Source organism: Hyaena hyaena, unplaced genomic scaffold, assembly GCF_003009895.1.
Source record: "Hyaena hyaena isolate Hyena2069 unplaced genomic scaffold, ASM300989v1 scaffold_1186, whole genome shotgun sequence".
Taxonomy (NCBI): Eukaryota; Metazoa; Chordata; class Mammalia; order Carnivora; family Hyaenidae; genus Hyaena; species Hyaena hyaena.
In genome coordinates this window covers 347,491-368,360 of record NW_024081820.1, presented here as the reverse complement: position 1 = coordinate 368,360, position 20,870 = coordinate 347,491, and the positions used below count along the sequence as shown (strand labels likewise).

At 51.9% G+C, this 20,870-nt stretch overlaps 1 protein-coding gene across 5 annotated transcripts in view; it reads right to left on the bottom strand.

The window, feature by feature from the left end:
- Positions 1-20,256, bottom strand: part of GOLGA3 (golgin A3) — a 46,425-nt gene extending 26,169 nt beyond the window's left edge. For 2 of the 5 annotated variants that reach the window (XM_039222762.1, XM_039222766.1), the window contains exons 1-6: positions 19,960-20,256; positions 13,753-14,030; positions 10,478-10,756; positions 7,140-7,252; positions 2,199-2,857; positions 1,276-1,387 (exon numbers count right to left, since the gene is read on the bottom strand). In XM_039222762.1, coding sequence (XP_039078693.1) covers positions 1,276-1,387; positions 2,199-2,857; positions 7,140-7,252; positions 10,478-10,756; positions 13,753-13,861 — 1,272 coding nt within the window. In that variant the 5' untranslated portion in view covers positions 13,862-14,030; positions 19,960-20,256. Of the gene's footprint in view, positions 1-1,275; positions 1,388-2,198; positions 2,858-7,139; positions 7,253-10,477; positions 10,757-13,752; positions 14,031-19,807; positions 19,850-19,959 lie in introns of those variants that run through there. The other 3 variants (XM_039222764.1, XM_039222763.1, XM_039222765.1) reach the window with 3 other exon arrangements.
- Positions 20,257-20,870: the final 614 nt, after the last annotated feature.

Sequence of the window (20,870 nt, the reverse complement as noted above, 5' to 3'; positions counted from 1 at the left end):
CACTGCGCACACGCACACCCCCCAAGAAAGAACACCAGGCGTGCTGAGGGACCCCACAACACCAAGCGCAGTCAGATTGAGACCCGGGATGGTGCCTCCACGGAAACGGCACCCGCAGCTGCGCAGGGCGGGCTCTGACAGGAGCCAGCTGGAGCCGGGGGGCACCGGGCAGCACGAGGCACCGCAGGGACACGGCCTGTAGGGTGAGGGGGGAGGAAGAGGGACGGTGGGACCTCCACAAGCACAGAGACCACCTGAGAGACGACGGGAAGGGCACGTGCCCATCTGCCATCAGCATCTCCTGCCCCCCACAAAAATGAGTCTGTCCGGGGTGTGAACGACTGAATCCCAAACGGCAAAGATGGGCAGACAAATGCACATCAACACACGTGGGGAAAACCAACTTCAGGAAGACGAACATCAAATTCAGAAACAGAACAATAAATACCAAAAAATCCAGTTAAATGAGCAAATGTGATGAGATTTTCCAATAATAACTTAGATTTTAACAAGGAGGCCAGAAAAGATCACACCCCCTACAATCCGCACAACTCAAGAGCAAGTCAGGATCCGAGGAGGAAAAGAAGGTAAAGTAAAACAAAAACAAAGGTTCCCATATCGCTCACGGGCTGAACATGCAGATGAAGCAGAAATGCACTGGATGAGGTGACGTTCTAAAAAGAGACAGTGAAAATCACGTGCCACCAAAATTCACTTTAAAATCGCAGCAACCACCACCTTAGTCGGCACAGGTTTACGTGCATGAAGGGGCTGGTCTGCATCCCTGGACCACATCATGCAACAAACCACACCAGGCTCAAGAGGAAACTATTCTCGCCACGAACCGCCACCCCGCGCCCTATACTGGGACACACTCCCAAAGGACACCCGTGCTGCCACCACACCGCCTCTGTGCCCGTGTGTCCCTGCTCTCCATGCCAACTGGACACAGCTGAATTCAACTCAACAGATTCACCCCACTTTTCAACAGGAAAACTGAAAATTAAGGGGCACAGGTGGTTTTCAGGTGTAGACTGAACAGATACAGCAAAGCTCACATCAGAAAAGGCAGAACCCGGGGCAGAAAGTATTAAAGGGGCAAAGATGACAATTTTAGCAAAGTCCTTCACAGTGAGGCGGCCAACGGGGCCATGGGGCCCGCATCCCAGAGTCAGGACGGACGCACAGGGAGACACAGAGCCGTGCAGGCAGGCAAAGGGTGAAGACACAGAGGACTCAGCACCCAGCCCACAGGCGCCCTCCAGCGTCCGTTACCTGACTGGCCTCTAAGGACAAGGCCTCCAGCTGACCCTCCAGTCTCATCTTGTCTTTCAGGGCCTGTAGCACTGTGTCGTGGGTCTCCGTGGCGGAGCTTTCCAGGGACACGCTGGGGGACGAAGGCACCGAGCGTCAGGCACCATCTCTCCTCCTCACGCGTCCAGTCTCTGGGCTCCTCACACCACGACTCCACCCCCCCACCACATTGTTTTATTTTATTTTTTTGTGTCTTTATTTTATTTGGAGAGAGAGACAGAGAGCAAGCAGGGGAGGGGCAGAGAGAGAGGGAGACACAGAATCCGAAGCAGCTCCAGGCTCTGAGCTGTCGGCACAGAGCCCGACGCGGGGCTCGAACCCACGGACTGTGAGATCATGACCTGAGCTTAACCGACTGAGCCACCCAGGCGCCCCTAACTGTATTTATTTAAAATAGGGGCATCTGGGTGGCTCAGTCGGTTAAGCATCCGACTTCAGCTCAGGTCATGATTTGACAGTCTGTGGATTTGAGCCCCGTGTCAGGCTCTGTGCTGAGAGCTAGCTCAGGGCCTGGAGCCTGCTTCGGATTCTGTGTCTCCCTCTCTCTCTGCCCCTCCCCTGCTCACGCTCTCTCTCTCTCTCTCAGAAATTAAAAACAAAAACATTAAATAAATACAGTTGGAAGATTTAAGGAGACCACTAATGCTCTTACAAATGCTCCCAAGAAACCCCGCACGGAGCCGGTCAGCCCAGGGAAGTACCTGTGCAGCTCTGAGACGAGTCTACACAAACACGGGAAACAGCATACCTTAATACCGGACGCAGTTCCTGGTCTGATTCCATAAACGACCAAGTTGTGTATAAAGAAATGTTACACACTAAAGACGGGACTAGGAGAAACACAGCGCTGGAGGTCAGCTCTGGCGGTGGAGGGAGGCACCCACCTGCTGCAGATGCTGTCTGTCCGGCTCCGTGTCTCCCCGTTCACCTCCTGTCCCTGGTCCTGGTGCTCGGCCGCCGCGGCCCGGAGGACATCCGTGATGGAGGGGAACTGGCCCAGGGAGGCAGCAGCGATCTCCTGGCCGTTGACCACATAGGAAGCTTCACGAGTGCCCACGGTGTCCACCGGAAGCCCGCGCGTCCCGCGGGTAGACATGCTGCTGTGGGAGGAGCTATCGCTCTCATTCCCGTCAGCCTCGGACGCGTTGTCACCCGTCAGGGACGCGTTCTCCAGGTGGTCCTCGGCCTCGGGACACGGGCTGACCTCGGACACCACGGACGTCACGCTGCTCCGGCTCTGCTTCAGGGCGCCCCTGGCGGCGTCTGCGGCCAGAGCATTTCCACCACAGCTCCCGGTGCCGGGGTCTTCGGTTTTGTAATCAGCCAGAGACCGGATTTTGCTTGATTTGGAACTTTTTTTCCCTTTGGGATGCGCCAGGAGCCCAAGGCTGCCCACCTTTGGCCCTCGGGGGACACTGGTGCGCAGGAAGGAGTATTCCTTTGTCAGAGCCACCGGGCTGGCACGGGGCAGGGCCTCTGGGTTCAGCATGAGCTCCGGGTCGAGCGTGCTGGACAGTCGTGCTCTGGCCGCAGGCTGACTGCACTGGGGAAGAAACCAAAGTACAGCAATCATGTTTACAAGTGACGGCGGCATTCAAACCCTGCGGCCCAGAAAGGCTGCACGCACACTTCTCAAGAGGCTCAACCACGTCCAAGTCCAAAGCCACCCTGCTGCATTACAATCACCTGAGATTTACAATCACTCAGGGACTAGAGCTTGCTTCCGGTTATGCACACCTGCTCGCACCAGACTGCTCGAGATTCTAAGCCATTGCCATTTTAATGTAAATTTTAGATATTTTATCATTCTCTTGTTATAAATATTATCTTTCCCCACTAATTTCATAACTAGGCATATTAGAATAACTTGATTTTTCATATTTGTATTTTAAACTAACAATTCTCCAAACCCTCATTATTTTAATAATTTTAGAAATCATCTTTTAAGGTTTCTTTTATTTTTGAGAGAGAGAGAGAGAGAGAGAACGCACGCACGATCCAGGGAGAAGCAGGGAGAGATGGGGAGGACAGAGGATCCGAAGGGAGGTCCACACTGACAGCAGCGGGCTCGATGCGGGGCTCGAACTCATGAACTGTGAGATCATGACCTGAGCCAAAGTCAGAGTCTTGGGCGCCTGGGTGGCTCAGTTGGTTAAATGGCCAACTTTGGCTCAGGTCATGATCTCATGGTTCGTGGGTTCGAGCCCCGCGTCAGGCTCTCTGCTGACAGCTCAGAGCCTGAAGCTGCTTCAGATTCTTTGTCTCCCTCTCTCTCTCTCTCTCTGCCCCTCCTCTGTTCATGCTCTGTCTCTCTGTCTTTCAAAAATAAATAAATGTTAAAAAAAAAAAGTGAGATTCTCAACTTACTGAGCCACCCAGATGCCCTAATTTTATAATATTTTAATAAATTTACTGTAATTTTTTCAGTTGATTCTCTAGACTTTTCTAAGGCATTACCAGTATCTGCAAATAACATTTCTCCTCATTTTCAATATTGGTATCTCTTCTTTTTCTTCTTATGTTATTACATCAGCTAGTTCTTCCCAAATGGCCTTGAATGAGATAAGAGGATGACAGAAGATACTGCTCCTTATTGCTATTTTAAAATGACTTTATCTTACAGAGAAATAGCCAATCCTATGTTTATTCCACAAAGTTGGTGTCATCCTAATGGGGCATGGGGTCAAGGAGAAAGGGAAACGTCTCAAAATGAGCCTGGGATGTGATGGGAAGAACACGAGTAAGTGAGCAAAAATAGCTAGAAAAGACGGGGCGCCTGATGGCGTACGACCATCAGCTCAGGTCTTGATCTCATGGCTCATGGGTTCGAGTCTGTGTCAGGCTCTGGGCTGACAGTGGGGAGCCTGCTTAGGATTCTCTCTCACTCTTCTCTCTTTCTCTGCCCCTCCCCCACTTGTGCTTTCTCACTCTCTCAAAAATAAACTTTAAAAAAAAGAAGAAAAATGAACACAGACACGCAAACGAGTAACATGTAAAAGGTGCTCAGTGCCAGGATGCACTGCTGTTTTCATCCGTCGAAGGACAAAAACTCAGTGTTGGTTACTTTAACGTTGCCAAGGGTGAAAACGCTCCCAGTCTCATTTCTGCTAACTGGGGTAAAAACCAGTCCAGCCCATCCAGAGCACAGTGAATACCAAAGTAACAAATACATAAAGCCTTTTCCCAATAACGTGAAAGTCAACGACGTGTCCACAAGAACATGCCAAGACATTCACTGCAGTGTCGTCTGCAATTTCAAAAATGTCGCAACAAGCGGAATGCTGGCCACGAGGTTGGCTACCTCGCGTAGACTACAGCGTGGGTGAGTCCCCCTCTGCACTCAGGGCACCGCAGGGAGGGCAGCATGAGGAACCTTTTCTCATCATCCACGTGATGTGAAGATGACGTCTGAACTACATTCCTCACGTAAATGAAATATTCCTAAAGAAATATCCTCTGTTTCTACTTCAGTAGTTTTTGTTCACTTGTTTTGTGTGTTCTGAATTTTCACAAACACCTTTTCAGCACCTGCTGAGATGATCCGAGGCCCCTTCACCTGGACCCACCTCCCTTCCCATGATGGGTTCTGGGAGATTCTCCCAGTCTGAACTAACCTCAAAACACCTCCCCGGGTAACCCTGCAGTCACGGACACGCAGACAGGTGGCACTCATTGGGCGTGAGCACGTCACATGTTACACACATGGGCCTCTGCACGCACACAGGCAGCCGCGGACCCCAGGGCAGACAGACACGCAGCTCCAAGCTTCGGTGACAGCCGTGCTGCGCTGTGCCATGGGGACTGACTGAGGCCCCAGTCCTCACACGGGACGGCACCTCCCAGGCTGCACTCTGCCTCAGCTGGCCCTGCCCCAGCATCTTGCCGCCGCCCTGCCTTCCTGGCTTCTGAGCACGCAGGGAGCATAAGTTGGTCAGACCAGCGTGTGACAAACACAATGTCTGTTTCCATCACTCTGAGAGCTGGTATCTTACTGAGGGCTAAGAAAGTATCTTTCCGTGTAAGGTTTTATTTATTTAAGTAATCTCTACATCCAACGTGGGACTCGAACTCATGATTCCAAGATCAAGAATTGCATGCTCTTCTGAGCCAACCAGAAGCCCCCCAAAGTATCCTTCCCCTTAAGCCACCAGTTATGAGGCACCTGGGTGGCTCAGTCAGTTGAGCATCTGATCCTTGGTTTCAGCTCAGGTCATGATCTCACAGTTTGTGGGTTTGAACCCCACGTCAGGCTCTGTGCTGACATTGAGAAGCCTGGAGCCTGACTGGAATTTTCTCTCTCCCTCTCTCTGCCCTTTCCCTGCACTGGTCTCTCTTTCAAAAAAAAAGGTAAACAACAAACTTTTAAACCATCCGTGTTATGTGTATATTATATAATGTTTAAAGATAGGGAATGATGTTAAATTTCACATTTAGAATCCTACCCTGAACTCCTGACATATTAATCACCTAACGTTCCATGAAATCACACAGGCCTCTAGGAGATAAAGTGCGGACAGGCCTCTGGAGGGAGAGTATGGACAGGCCCTGGGAGACCATGCAGACAGGCCCCAGGGGGGAGAGTGTGGATGGGCCCCGGGAGACAGTGCAGATGGGTCCTGGGAGGGCGAGTGTGGACAAGCCCAGGAGGACAGTGTGGACAGGTCCTGGGAGGGAGAGTGCGGACGGGCCTCGGCCCACAGACGCTGTGTGGTCCTACACCCTGACTCTCCTCTTCACCTGTGAGTGACCCCTGACAAGCTCCTTACCTCTCCGAGCCTCAGGCACCTCTTGTGTAGGGAACTGCACGCAGTGCTGGGTTACTAACCACTCTCACCGTTAACTTCTGGTGGGCCGTGTAGACAGACCTGGAAACCCCTGACCAGACAGAAGAGCCTGGTGCTGGCTCCTCCAACCCACTCATGTTGGCCTTTGTGACACCCACAAGATCACAGTTCCCTCTTGGGAAAATAAACAGCCTGAGGGGGACGTGTCATCCCTAAATCATCCACCTAAAGCATTTATAAAAGTCAGTTTGTTTAATTTTAATTTTGAATTCCTTTAATTTGAAACTCTCAAGTCCACAGAAAAGTTGGCCAAAGTATGAAATGAACATTCAAATCCACCTGCCTGGAGTCACTTGATAGGATTAAAAAGACAGCTTTCATTAGCACACCAACAAAAGTCTTAAACGTGAATAAACCAATGTGAGCGTACCACATGGATGTACTTATCGCACACGTGTGACGGGGTACATGCTCTGATATCAAAGGTCAGCAGAAACTATGTCACTCGTCAAATACACAGCTAAAACCTAGAACTGGCTGCTCAAGTAGAAAGAATACTTATACCTGAGTACTTGCGGTCTCTGTTTTTCAAACGGCAGATATAGGAATAAAATATGCTTGTTCCAAGGGAAGAAAGGCCATACAGGGCGGGAACCAGTCTCCCCAAAGGGTGGGAACTGCAGAGAGAAATGATCTTTCCAGAGAAGCACAGAAGGCCATCCCAGCACAGAGAAATAATAACAGATCCTAGAAACTACATCTAATTACTGTTTTTCACACATGAAGTTTTCCATTATCTTGTTCAAGACGGGGAGTCTTAGGGCGCTCAGGTGGCTCAGTCAGTTGGGCATCCGACTCGAGATTTCAGCTCAGGTCATGATCCCAAGGTCATGGGATGGAGCCCCATGTTGAGAGCTGTGCTGGGCATGAAGCCTGTTTAGGATTGTCTCTCTCCCTCTGCTCCTCTCCCGCTCATGCTTTCTCTCTAACACACACACACACACACACACACACACACACACACGCGACAAGGAGACTCACTCTTTCCTGCTGGCGCTTCACCCTGTACTGTTTGAGCTGTTCTTCAAGCCGTCTCCGAGCCTGAAGTCGGACCTGCTCCTCCTTCTCCAGAGGCAGGGAAGCCTCTGTTGAACCTGTCATGGAGAAATGACCATTTAGAAACTCATAAAGCATGAGGGCACAGAGGAGAATTTACAACAGTGGCTTGGCTGTTTTGCATTCAATTACCAATTAAATATGATTTAGCTCCAAACAATGCACAGCTGTGCAGTATGAAAGTGCAATTTCCAGATGAGACAACCGTGAGCTTTGGACACTGATCACAAACTGGATCTGCCTGGTAGGAGACTCACGGGCCCAGCAAAGGGTCTGTGCTCACAGCACAAGTATGCCTCTCCCTACAGGCGTCCAGCTGGGAAAACGAACATGGGTTACCTGTGGACATGTAGTAACAAAGAACTAAATCTGAAGTCAGTGCCAGAGCCAATGTTCTGAGGCTCAGGGACCCTCAGCTCCCACTTAGTTCTGACTGCGCTTGTGACTTTGCACAGGCCACAGAGAGCAGTGCAAATGGAGTGGGGCCCAGGGACGGGAGACATGGGCAAACCCGGTGTGTGGTCATGGACACCAGACATGACTTTTTCACACGGGTACATCTAAGGACACCATTTGACCCACAGCTTGTCTAAATCCCTACAGCGACTCATGTTACAGTAAAGTTTCATAAAATCAGGTTTTCATACGAGCAGTACCCAGGCGTAACTCACTAAGGAAAAACACTGTTCACAAGTGACCAGTTCGGGACTCAGCTCAAAGTGAAGGCTGAGCAGGTGCCCCCGTGAGGCCTAGGGTTAGTTACCTCAGTTTCCGGACAGAGGAGGCTCCAGTCCAGGGGCCATGGTCAAGGACAGGAGGGGAAATGACAACTTATGGGCCAACAACAAATTTTAAAATATCTCAAAACCTGGGGCGCCTGGGGGCTCAGTCGGTTAAGCATCCGACTCCAGCTCAGATCATGATCTCACAGTCCGTGGGTTCGAGGCCCACATCGGGCTCTGTGCTGACAGCTCGGAGCCTGGAGCTGCTTTGGATTCTGTGTCTCCCTCTCTCTCTCTGTCTGTGTCTCTCAAAATAAAGACATTAAAAAAATTTTATTTTTTTTAATGTCTTTTTTTTTTTATTATTTATTTCTGAGAGAGAGAGACAGACAGACAGCGTGAGCAGGGGAGGGTCAGAGAGAAGGGGAGACACAGAATCCAAAACAGGCTCCAGGCTCTGAGCTGGCCGTCAGTACAGAACCCGATGTGGGGCTCAAACCCACGAACTGTGAGATCACGACCTGAGCCGAAGTCAGACGCTTAACCAACTGAGCCACCCAGGCACCCCTAAAAAAAAATTTTTTTTTTTAATCTCAAAACTCAAATCTTCTTTTTGGGTAATAAAACGACTGAATAGCGAGCAAAAGGTGCAATAGCCCCAAGGTTCTTACACACAGTGCATAGGCAGGGTCAGGAGAGTGAACAGGAAAATGTCATAATTTAACCACTTTATAGACTGCATCATCTTCAGATGTGGATTCTGAGGAGATAAGCAGCCATTGTCTTAAATAATCCCTCAGATCTGAGCACATACCAAGAATGTCAGTAGGAATTCACCCAAGTCATCACTAATGTGTGCGCTTGTCACTGAAAAGATCTAATACTTTTCACAAGGCTCAGGGGACCATGTGGGAATATCCTAGGGGTCTATGGCCTCAAGCAGGGAATCCCCAAGTCAGCAGACTGAGGGTCGGGTAAACACTCGCCAAGTGGGCGCCTGGTGTTAGGGCTCACAAATCCCTGTGATCAAGAATCCAGACTCTTACCTGTCATCTCTGGACTTTAATACTGACAATTAAAATTTATTATTATTATTATTTAAGTAAGCTCTCTGCCCAATGTGGGGCTAGAAGTCACAATACCAAGATCAAGAGTTGCATGCTCCACAGACTGAGCCACCCAGGCGCCCCACCCCTAAATTTATAGAAAGTTTAAAAACACACTGCAGGGGCACCTGGGTGGCTCAGTTGGTTAAGCGTCCGACTTCAGCTCAGGTCATGGTCTCACAGCTTGTGGGTCCGAGCCCCGCGTCGGGCTCTGTGCTGACAGCTCAGAGCCTGGAGCCTGCTTCAGATTCTGTGTCTCCCTCTCTCTTTGCCCCTTCCTTGCTTGTGCTCTTTCTCTCTCTCTCTCTCTCTCTCTCAAAAATAAATAAAAATATTTAAGAAAAAAAAAGGAAAAAAACACACTGCAGCCCTATTAAGATAATGCCCGTGAAGAAAAGGGTGAACAATCCAAAAGAAAAATGGGCCAAACGAATCAATAGACAACTCACAGAAAAGAATGGTCAAACGGCCAACAGGTAAAGGATGCCCGAGCGATCAGGGAAGCGTTAAGAAGCACAGCCGCCCAGCTGGTGGCCGAGAGTAACAACAGGGCCTGCTCGCACAGGGAGGCCGCACAGGGGGCCGAGTCATCTCCCGGTCGTTAGTGGCCACAGGCCTCCACATGATGGAGATAAAGACATCCCCACTTCTGACCAGGAATTCCGCTTCCGGGACGGAGCCTGCAGAAGCTAAAGCAGCAGCACCGCACCGGTGCGCCAAGGTGCTCCCGCCAGCACGGGGGGCGCTGGCCAACGGGAGAGAGGCGCAGACCCACCCGGCCGCGCTCCGGGCTCCCGACCAGCCTCGAACACAAGAACGTGGAGTTGCATCAGACAACACAGGGCCACCTCCACATAACACTATGGGGAATACAGGACGCTACAACATAACCCCTGTGTAAAAAACCATGACTGAAAATGCCTGAAACCTGGCTGCTCAGAGGCCCATGAAGGGTCATGTGAGAATGTGGCTTACCTGGAGGGGAGGGACCCAGGTACTGACGGGAAGGAGAGTAAAAACAGTGTGTGTGGTACGATCCCGTTATGTAAAATTACATACGTCTGTGGAGGAAAAACGTATCGGAAAAAGGCCTGGGCATTTCTAGGGCTCACAGTCTAGCAGTTTGTGACTTGTTTGCCCCTGGGTCCCCAGGGATAAGCGCTGATTAAAATAATTCACAGAAGAAAGATTTCAAAGTTCAACTCCCCACGGAGCGCTTGCTCACGGTCCAGCGTCACGTAAGACACGCCGCACACACAGTCCCTCCAGCCCAGACCCTGAGGGCACACCTCTCTCTAAGACGGAGCTGCGCGCGACACGCGCACCCACGACAGTGGCAGACCGGTGGAGACGGGGGGACGAGCGGCGAGCATGTCTGGGGTGTGGGGGCAGCAGGGCGCCGCGGGAGGGCGGGCGGGCGGGCACAGATGCTTACACAGTCGTGTTTCTTGCATAGGAAGACTGAGTCTGAGGGACTGCAAAGCTTCTTTTCTAACACTGCCCTCAGCACCAGTCCCCTGAGACTTCCTTAGGTTGTCATGGAAACCAGCCACACCTGCAGAGGCCTCGGTACCCAGCGGGCTTGTGGCAGGACCGAGAGGCGACGCGGCGTCTGGGGACGGTGGCGCCGGCCCATTCTGACAGGCGTCCCCCTCGCCGGGCCCTTCCAGGCCTCGTCCTCCACCTGCGGCTCTGGGGGCCTCGACGCCGGCACCTGTGAGGAGAGAGCATGTGGGGCCGTCATGGCGCCAGCAACGAGAGCACGCTGCGTTTCAGGCCCGCGGCGAAAACGGGACAGACGAGACGCGAGCCCTGCGAGCAGGAGCCAACTCCCCGTCCCAGGAGGCTGTTCTCTGTGGCGCCGCCGCAGGCCAGGCGCTGCTCGCCCGCTCGGGGCCGGACCCCGCGTCGTGGGCTGCCCTCCCCTCCCCACAGTGCCTGCGCAGTTGTACGTGGTGATTTTCCTTTTCACCTGAACAATGAGGGGCGCCCGGGGGGCTCAGTCGGTTAATCATCCGACTTCAGCTCAGGTCACGATCTCACGGTTCATGGGTTCCAGACCCGTGTTGTGCTCCGCGCTGACAGCTCAGAGCCTGGAGCTGCTTTGGATTCTGTCTCCCCCTCTCTCTCTGCCCCGCCCCTCCCCACTCGTACTCTCTTTCTCTCCAAATAGATAAACTTAAGACAAATTTTTTTTACACAAGACCAATGAGAAATAAAGTCTGTTTTTAAAAAAACAGCAAAGTTGGGGCGCCTGGGTGGCTTAGTCGGTTAAGCGTCCGACTTTCGCTTAGGCCATGATCTCACGGTTCGTGGGTTCGAGCCCCGCGTCGGGCTCTGTGCTGACTGCCAGCTCAGAGCCTGGAGCCTGTTTCAGTCTGTGACTCCCTCTCTCTCTGACCCTCCCCTGCTCACGCTGTCTCTCTCTCTCTCCTAGAAATAAATAAAACATTTAAAAAAAAAAAAAGTAAAATAAATACTGAAAACACAGCTGGTAATGTTTCTAACAGGCACTGGTAACAAAGGGCTGATCAGTCACGCCTCACATTTACAAAGGAATAACCCCAAAATCATTTCAAAGCATAAGGGTATCCTCCAAAATGAGACATCTAAGGTAAAGAGGAAGATTAACTGATTAGAACGCTTCTAGCAAAGCTGAGCACAGAGTCAGACTCTGAGAACACAGAGTCTGTGCTTGTGTTTGATCAACAGTTGTTAGATAAATACCCAAGTTTAACCAGTGATGACTATACACCCACACAGCAAGCGTGGTTTCACCCACTAACACATTATCATACATGGATTTGTCATACACTGACTAAAACCTATTTCCTTGTCAAAAGCAAAAAAAAAAAAAAAAAAAGACTTCTCACAATTAAATGGTTTTTACCTTCCCTCACCCTGTTGGCAGTCAAAAACCAAGATGGCGCCCGGAGGGAGGGAGGATCCAGGGGCCTCTGGGTGTGGTTCCAAAGGTTCCTAAGGGCAGCAAGACCTCAGCCTCCTATGGGGATCCACATCACTTGGATCCCATGATGTACCCAGTATGAATCCAGGGACTTCCCCTTTACCCAAGCAGATTCAAAATGGGTTTCTGATACTTGAAATGTGAGTCCCAACCAATACAGCTACTTACAGTCATGCCTCCCCAAGAGGAAAATCAGAATACAAACGGGGCACCACAGGCTCGAAGCACAGTAAGGACACTGGACCACAGCCTTGACCTGACCTTAATTCTTACACAAACAGCCCTTTGGCTCCATGCTGGGTGCGGGGGAAAGGGAGCCTACATTTTAGATACTAGGTAATCAGGTCAATAACACTTTCTGAGGGGCTTACAGATCTTGAAGAATTCCTACATCTTCTTTTTACATGACAAAGTAGTTTTTTAAGCATTATACTGCACTTTTAAAAAATCTAAGAGGGGCGCCTGGGTAGTTCAGTTGGTTAAGCGTCCAACTTCAGCTCATGTCATGATCTTGAGGCTCGTGAGTTCAAACCCCATGTCAGGCTCTTTGCTGTCAGTGCAGGGCCCACTCTGGGTCCTCTGATCCCCTTTCTCTGCCCCTCTCCTGTGTTCGCTCTCTCTCTCAAAAATAAACATTAAAAATAAAAACCCTAAAAGGCCCAAAAAACACCACTGTTCCCAAACACAAGCCAAACTGCACATAGATAACAAAGATGATGAAACAATGACCAAAAAAGCCCACTAGCACTTCCTACCATGTCTGAGTACTTGTGTGCCATTTTTCTCCGCCTTCATGACTACCCGAAGGTGCAGGCACCGTTAATCTTCCACTTACACAAGAAGAAAGTGAAAAAAGATCAAATAAGACCGCTGCTTGAGGGCTCGTCATCTCAGTGACAGATCTGAGAGCCGGCTCCCTGTCTGTCCCGCCGGACCCTTGGTCTTGGGCCCCTGCTATTGCCAGCCTTGCCTGCTGTTGAAGGACCAGGTACCTGAACATCATTTTCCAAGAAGAAAAGTGCAATCTCTGCTGGCGAATCAGTACATAAACACCCCACAACTTTGCACTAGCACATTGCACTGATCCTCGTAAACAAGAAGAGCCATAAGAACCGACTGAATTATTCACCCTGTACTTCTGAGGAACGAATAACCCATCAGCTAACCTGCAGATGTGATCTGATAGCCCTTAGATCACTCCTGCACCATTTCTGTACCCAAAAGGGAGGATGCTGGGCAAGGAACACGCTTCAGCAAAGCGCCACAGAACCCTTCCTGAGCACTGGCACTGTCTGCCCGGGCAAAGAGGAGGGCAGCTCCCAGGCCACCACGCGCAGCACGTGACTTAAGGTTGGGGCACCTGGGTGGCTCAGTCGGTTAAGCATCCAACTTCAGCTCAGGTTGTGATCTCACGGTTTGTGGGTCTGAGCCCACATTGGGCTCTGTGTTGACAGCTTGAGTCCTGGAGCTGCTTTGGATTCTATGTCACCCTCTCTCTCTGCCCCTCCCCTTCTTGCACTCTGTCTCTCTCTCTCTCTCAAAAATAAACACTAAAAAATTAAAACATAAATAATAATTAAAAAAATAAAGTTTGCATCAACTAAGAAAAAGCACTCATAGGATTAGTAAAAACAAACTCTGAATGAAAAGTTCCTAATGGTCTTAAGCACCACAGTCTTATCCCAAAACACAAGGTGACCCGCGTCCTCTTGTTTAAAGGCACAGAGTAACCAGTGACTTACACGGCGCTTTGGCCCACTGGTCAGGCGGCACCAGTGACCCTGGCGGCTCTGGGAGGGCCTCCGGGTGAGCTGGCGTGCCACTGCCGGATCCGGCCGGCACTCTGTCCATGGTCAGGACGGCACGGGTTGGACTGACACTCGGAGGCTGCAAGCGGGCTCGGTCTCTGCCATCAGCAGCAGCTCACGGCTCCTGGGAAGACCCGCACCAGGCTTTCCATTGTGGGAAGATCTCCAGTCTCAGGAGTGGCTTGAAATCAAACCAAATAATATCATGATACCTGATAGGAGGGAAAAGAGAAAGAAGGTATTATGAAACTTCATTTGTCAGATTTGAAGTAACAATGGCAAGACGAACATTTGGCTCCCGATTCAAACCTATATAATAAACACAGATTCGTTTGTTCCAACAGATAACTCCTGAGTACCTACAACATGCTAGGTTTTGAGGGTAAAATGCTGGCCCACCACACCTGGGCCTGTTCCTGAAGGGGCACCAGCTGGCTAATGCTGGCCTGCCAGGGCACAGCAGCTCTGTAATGGACCTGGCACCCCCACAGGGACACCCCGCCCCAGCAGGGGCAAGGCTTAGGAGGCTGAGGAACTAAGCTACTTGTTTAAATTTAAGAAATATGGGGGGGGGGGGGGCGGCGCCTGGATGGCTCAGTCGGTTAAGCGTCCGACTTCAGCTCAGGTCATGATCTCACGATTTGTGGGTTCAAGCCCCGCATCGGGCTCTGTGCTGACTGCCAGCTCAGAGCCTGGAGCCTGTTTCAGATTCTGTGTCTCCCTCTCTCTCTGACCCTCCCCTGCTCACGCTGTCTCTCTCTCTCTCTCAGAAATAAAACCTTTTTTTAAAAATTTAATAAATAAATAAATTTAAGAAATCGGAGTTAAATAGGCCCGTGTGACCAGTGACTTCTGCAATGGACCCGTGGGCTTGACCACTCGCAGAGCTCCTAAGGCAAGCTCCCCTCCTGGGGGGCCTGGCACGGCGGTGGAAGTTCATGGAACATGGCACCCTACGCTGTGTCAGGGGAAGCACAGGGAGATGAGGACACGTGGAATCGGGGTCCAGAGAAGGCATCTCAGGGCAGGTGATCAGTCTCATCCTTCATTTCTGTCAGGATTAGCTTTTAGTATATCCTGCTAGGCTAAGTTCAAGGGAGCAAAACTTTGCCCCAAGTTTGGCAACTGGTTACCATTTTTGAAGTGTACTGAGAATATTCACAACCTGTTCCTCATCACAGGTAAGGCATGAGCCACCATCCGTTCTGCGGAGATGCTGGCATTTACTTCCCATACAATAAGTTTCACATCAGCCTACACACTGTTGTGTCTCACAAGTTTCAGGACAAAAATTTACATAACTTCCGTCTTCAGCTTACGAATCCCATAGAGACATTTCACACAAAAGCCTGAGCAGCAGCCCACGCAGGAGGGGCTGACACCGACTCAACAGCAGAAGGCAGGTGTCCCTCTCTTTCCACAGTCCTCTCCTGCCGTCTCCCAGGGACAGGCACCCACTGGCAGTTGACACTGCCCGGTCCACCCATGCATCGAGTGACTAGTGATGGCAGTGTCCCCCATAAACCCACGAGAGTCTGGCTAGCGGCCCTAACAATCCACACAGTCCGCTCTGCCGCCTGGCACCTGCAGACCAAAGATGCCATGGCTTAGTGGTAGCGGGGTGGGAAGACGAGCAGGTCAGGTCTACCGCCACGTGCAGAAGCAGCACTAGGGCTGTGCTAGAAGGTTCTGACAGAATGTGTACCAAGCAGCTAACTGAAAAGCCCTGGGTGCCGGTGTGGCTCAGGCACACCGCTCCTGTCAATGTGCGAAGACTGAAGCAGTGTCTGGATCACAGAAATGAAGGGAGCTACTGAGGCTGCCCAACGGTCCTGTCTGCAACCAGTTCTCAATCTTGTTTTTATCTCTACAACAATCAGCAACCTCTTTCGTGCGCAAAGACTTTGTGAGGCGGGGGAACAGACGAACGAGCTCTCCGAGGCTCCACACCGGGCCCTGCACATCCCACAGGCCCCTCCAAAAATCTGTCTCACAGGGTCCCAGCTCCATGGAAAATACTGTAACGTCCACCAGGCCCACCCCGTGGCTACTGCAGACAGTTGATCCTTAGGTGAGACGCGCACAAAACAAGGCGAGGCACGTCAGCAAAAGGCCAGCCAGGCCGTCCCCTTCACATCAGGCTCGCTGCTTCAAGAGCGTGTACCAGCAAATACAGAACACGGCGCCAGCTGTCACTGCACAGGGCACGCGCTGTGTGCTCGCCCTCCCCACAGGTTCCTCAACAAAAGAAAAGGTTTGCATTTTGCTTTGAAATGTCTTTGCTCCTGCCCCGTGGGGACAGGGGTGATGATGCCTGAAAGGGCAACGATGACAGATGAGTGCTGTTCCGGCAGAAGCTGGTCCCTCTGCCGTGGGGCCCCCTTCCCCTTGACCATCAGGCAAATCTCCAAGGACCCTTCCACATCCCCCATGAGGCACTGCTCCGAAGCCTCTGCTGGGCCTCGAGCAACGTGCCTAGCCCACTCCCTTCTGCCACCGAGGTACCCCGTGTGCACAGCTCACTGCGGAAGCGTCTGTGCCCATCCCCTCCAGGCCGCAAGAGCCTTGGAAGCAGAAGCCTCCACTGCTAGTCGGCCCTTCCCCCTCGAGCATCCCCCACTCCGAGTGACACTCAACACAGGCTAGTAACTTCAGCCGCTGGCCCTGCCAAGTTCCACCCCTTAGCAACCAAGCTGGTGGTTCCAGGACAATACAGCGCTTGCATCCTGAGCGTCAACACTGCCTTTCCAAATACGGAGAACTCCGACTATTCCAACTAAAAACACTTGGAAGCTGCCGTTCCTACGAGACAAAGAATGTCCCTGGGGGAGCAGTGCGTAATGGCCACATCCCAATAAGCAATGTCACCTGGGTGAGGAGGAAGAGCAGGCACTCGGCCGGACTTCACTCATCTGCTAGACACGCCACATACCGAGCAGAGCAGGGAAGGCAGAGGGACAGCCAAGCGCCGCTGACGAGAAGGTGCTACTGAGGCAGTGACAGCACTGGACCCAGGAAAGAGGCGCTCCGGCTGAGACGGTCGTTCCCCCGATGACGGCACAGCAAACGTGGAGACCAACGCGCCACGCTCTGAGCCCAGTGCCATCACGTGCCCCAGTCACTTACTGCACTTTATGTGGATTTCTTGCTAAACAAAAAACCCTACTGAGTCCCAAGAGTCCCGTCTCCAAAGACGGACGAGCAGCCATCCACAATATGAGACCCTGGGGCTGTGATGTGCTCTGGTAACTCATGAAGGTGGCTCTTGTTCACACGCAGCCCGCCCGGAGCCGGACAACACAACTCACTGACTGTCCAGAGCAGCCTCTGCTGAAGTGACATCTCCTTGTAGGTAATAAGCAGGCTGTCTCTGTCTGTCCTCAGGCTCAGGTGAACTTTACTTAGCATGACTCGGTCCGTCCGGGTCTCACTACCTCACTGCTCACAAAAACAGGGCGAGGAGAAGGGTCAGACAACTGGGAGCACATCACAAGGAAGCTGCTATTATGAACATGCTTTCCAATTTGTGATTTTTTTAAAAACTTTTTAAACATTTATTTATTTTTGAGAGACAGTGAGACACGGCGCGAGCAGGAGAGGGGCAGAGAGAGAGAGACACAGAATCCAAAGCAGGCTCCAAGCTCTGAGCAAGCATCCAGCGCAGAGCCCAACATGGGGCTTGAACCCACAAACCATGAGGTCATGACCTGAGCCAAAGTCAGACACTTAACCTACTGAGCCACCCAGGTGCCCCATCTGATTTTTTTTAAAGTAGGCTTCATGTTCAGTATGGAGCCCAACATGGGACCGAACTGCATGACTTCAGGGTCAAGACCTAAGCTGAGGTCAACAGTCGGATGCTGTCAGCACAGAGCTTGGATCCTGATTCAGATTCTGCGTCTCCTTCTCTGTCTGCTCCTCTCCTGCGTACACTGTGTCTCTCTCTCTCAAAAAGAAACAAACATTAAAATACACACACACACACACACACACACACACACACGGGTACCTGAGTGGCTCAGTCAGTTAAGCATCCGACCTCGGCTCAGGTCACTGATCTTACAGTTCATGAGTTCAAGCCCCATGTCTGGCTCTGTGCTGACAGCTCAGAGCCTAGAGCCTGCTTCAGATTCCGTGCCTCCTTCTCTCCGCCCCTTCCCTGCTCATACGCTCTCTCTCTTTTTCAAAACCAAATAAACATTAAGTATACATATACATGTACATATATAAAGATTCAACATATTAAAAGACTCAATGCCTAACCGACTGAGCCACCCAGGTGCCCCTCAATTCGTGGTGAAAAAAAATTTTTTTAAGTATCAGTTTTATCACATTACCGTTTTTTACTACCTTCATTCTGCTGTGTTTCCTGGAGGAAAGAGACAGTTATCACTTACAACTTCACAAAATGCTCTTAACTCTAAATCCACGCCATCTGCATCAAAGGACTTCATGCCAAGAAAACCACCTCAGGCATGTATAGGACTTCAACTTCCCATGAATTCGATATGCATACGAAAAGCTCCATCTACCCTGCCTTATTTGTTTCTACTGGCGATTAGAAACAAACAGCATGGCCAAAGATAAAACAGGATTTCCTTAAGACAGCGTCTAGTTGAGGCCACACTAGTAACCACAAGTAAACAAGTAAACAGCTACTGACGTACAAAGTGAGAAGCCTGCAGGCCTCTGTCCCCTGTACAGCTGTGCCATGTAAAGTGTCGGCTCCAGCATCAGTCTCCTGACTCCTCCACCCAGAGCTGTAAGGTCATGGGCACATCTGTAACCACTCTTAGCCAGTTTCCTCACCAGGAACATGATGAGAAAGAGAATACAAAATTTTGCCGGGATTAAATGCAGCAAGGCACAGCGTCTGTACCATGCCCTCAATAAATGGTAGCTGTCACTATTAGTGTTTTTTTCCCTTCAGTTGCTGCTTGTCAACACTGATAGGTAAAGTCAATTAGAAGATATTCTCACTTAAGAACGTACACTACTAAAGGCAACTGGCAAAAACAAACAAAAACAAACTACTTTTGAATCCGAGTAATGTCAGACAAGGTATGTTAACTGAAAGCTATTTCTCTAGTTAAGGGTTATGTTGGCAACAGTAAAGTAACAACTTAAAAAACTTTTTTAATGCATGAGTCACCTGTAAATGGCTTACTGTATCTCGGCAGTTTTCAATCACACTGTCCATAAAACCCAAACGTCTTACCATGAACTAGGACACCGCATACTACCTGGCTCCGCCCTACACTGCATCCTTGTCCCGGTCACTCTCCTCCTTTTTCATTACACCCTTAGCACACTTCTTTACCAAAGCCACTCGTCATCCCGCAGGGTCATCACACTGCTGCTCGCTCTGCCTGAAACACTCTTTCCATGACCGGCTGCTGACCATAGAGGCCCTGGCCCAAAACTCCCCACGGGCCTTCCCACAGACCCACGCCACGTATCACCCCGTACTACTTCTTCACTGACTGTCCCTATCGCTCCACGAGAATGCGGGTTCAGTGAGGGCAGGGACCCCGCACAACTTCACCCCCGTGTCCCAGGACCTACAATCAACAGTGCCTGTCACATGACTCACACTCACTAAATATTTGTCAGATGAAGGCCGAGCTGTTCACCTGCCCCACACCAGCGACCGTGGCTGGCCCCGCTGCTCTAGAAGTATCACTGCATGGGTGAAGCCCCTCTAGGCACCCAGAAGCTAAATGGAATCCAGGTGGAGGGAGAGGCAAGCAGCTACACGGACTCTAAATCAAACTCGGCACGAATGTCCCGACCCCGTGTCACGTCTGTCATCCTGGCGGAACTTCTGCAAAAGGGCAGGGGCTGTTTGTGGGGGGCAGCTGCGGGGCAGCTCCACGAGATCACGCCCCGTTACGCGCAGACAGCGCTTCCGAAGGGCTCGCCGTGCGCTCGTCTCCGAAGCCAGTCCCGCCAGCAGCTGCACAGGCCGCCTTGCAGGACCCGAGCCTACCAACCGTGCTGGACCGACGCGGGGCGTAGCCGCTCCAGGTGCAGCCGCCGCCGGCCCTCTGCGTCCGCCCAGGCCCGGTCACCCCTCGCCCTCCGCCCGGCCTCAGCCCGACCGCGCCGCGGCCCGACCCGGGCGCCCCCCGCGACCCTCACCCGGGCGCTGCGGACGCCTCGGCGGCCGCCGGCCGGGCTGCTCCGGCGGAGACGTGGCCGCGCGAGGGGCGGGGCGCGGCGCGGCGCCGGGCTGGGACCCTCCGGAAGCAGCCTGTGCGCGGCGCCTCCGTTCCGGGAAACAGGCCGTCCTGCTCTCCTTGCCCACAGCCGCCCTCGGGCCGGGCTGCCCCGGCCGCACGGCCGGGCTCGAGCCCACCTACAACCGGCGCGAGGCAGCTTTCAGAAAGTGAGTTTGAGGCCGTCTCCCTTGTGGAAACACAAGTCCGGGACTTGGAAGACAACCTCCGGCCGGAAGCTAGACACACGAGCTTCCGGCGGAAGTGGCGTGGCCAGGGCTCCGATCCGCGCCCCGTCCCGCCCAATCCGTCGGGCTGCGGGCGTGGTCACCCTCGCCCCGCCCCGCCCCGGCCCCGTTGGGGCGTGGCTAGGAGGCCGGAAGCGGGCCTGGCCGAGCCGCCGGGAGGCGTGGGCGCCGAGGCTGCTTGCCGCAGACCCCACGGACGGCGAGCCCCCACCTCGCACGCGCAAGTACTTGTTTATCTTTCAGGTGCCAGTGCAAGTGACTCCTGCTTTGCAGCCATAGCAAGGTCTTACCCGTTCAACAGCACCATCGTTGGATAAGGCAGAGGTTTAAGTGAAGGTTTTCTTATTTTTTTTAATTTATCTATTTATTTACTTACTTATTTAGCCTACGGATGGAAATTGTTTCAGCACCGTTTATTGGGGGGGAAAAAAGCCTCTCTCTCCCCCCATTACTTTGCTTTTGCATACTTGTCAAAAATCAATTGACTGCTTTTGTGGGAGTTTCTGGGTTCTCTGCTCTTTTCTATTGATCTGTCTATCCCTCTGCCTACACAACTGTCTCCACCACTAGTCTTACATCAAGCCCT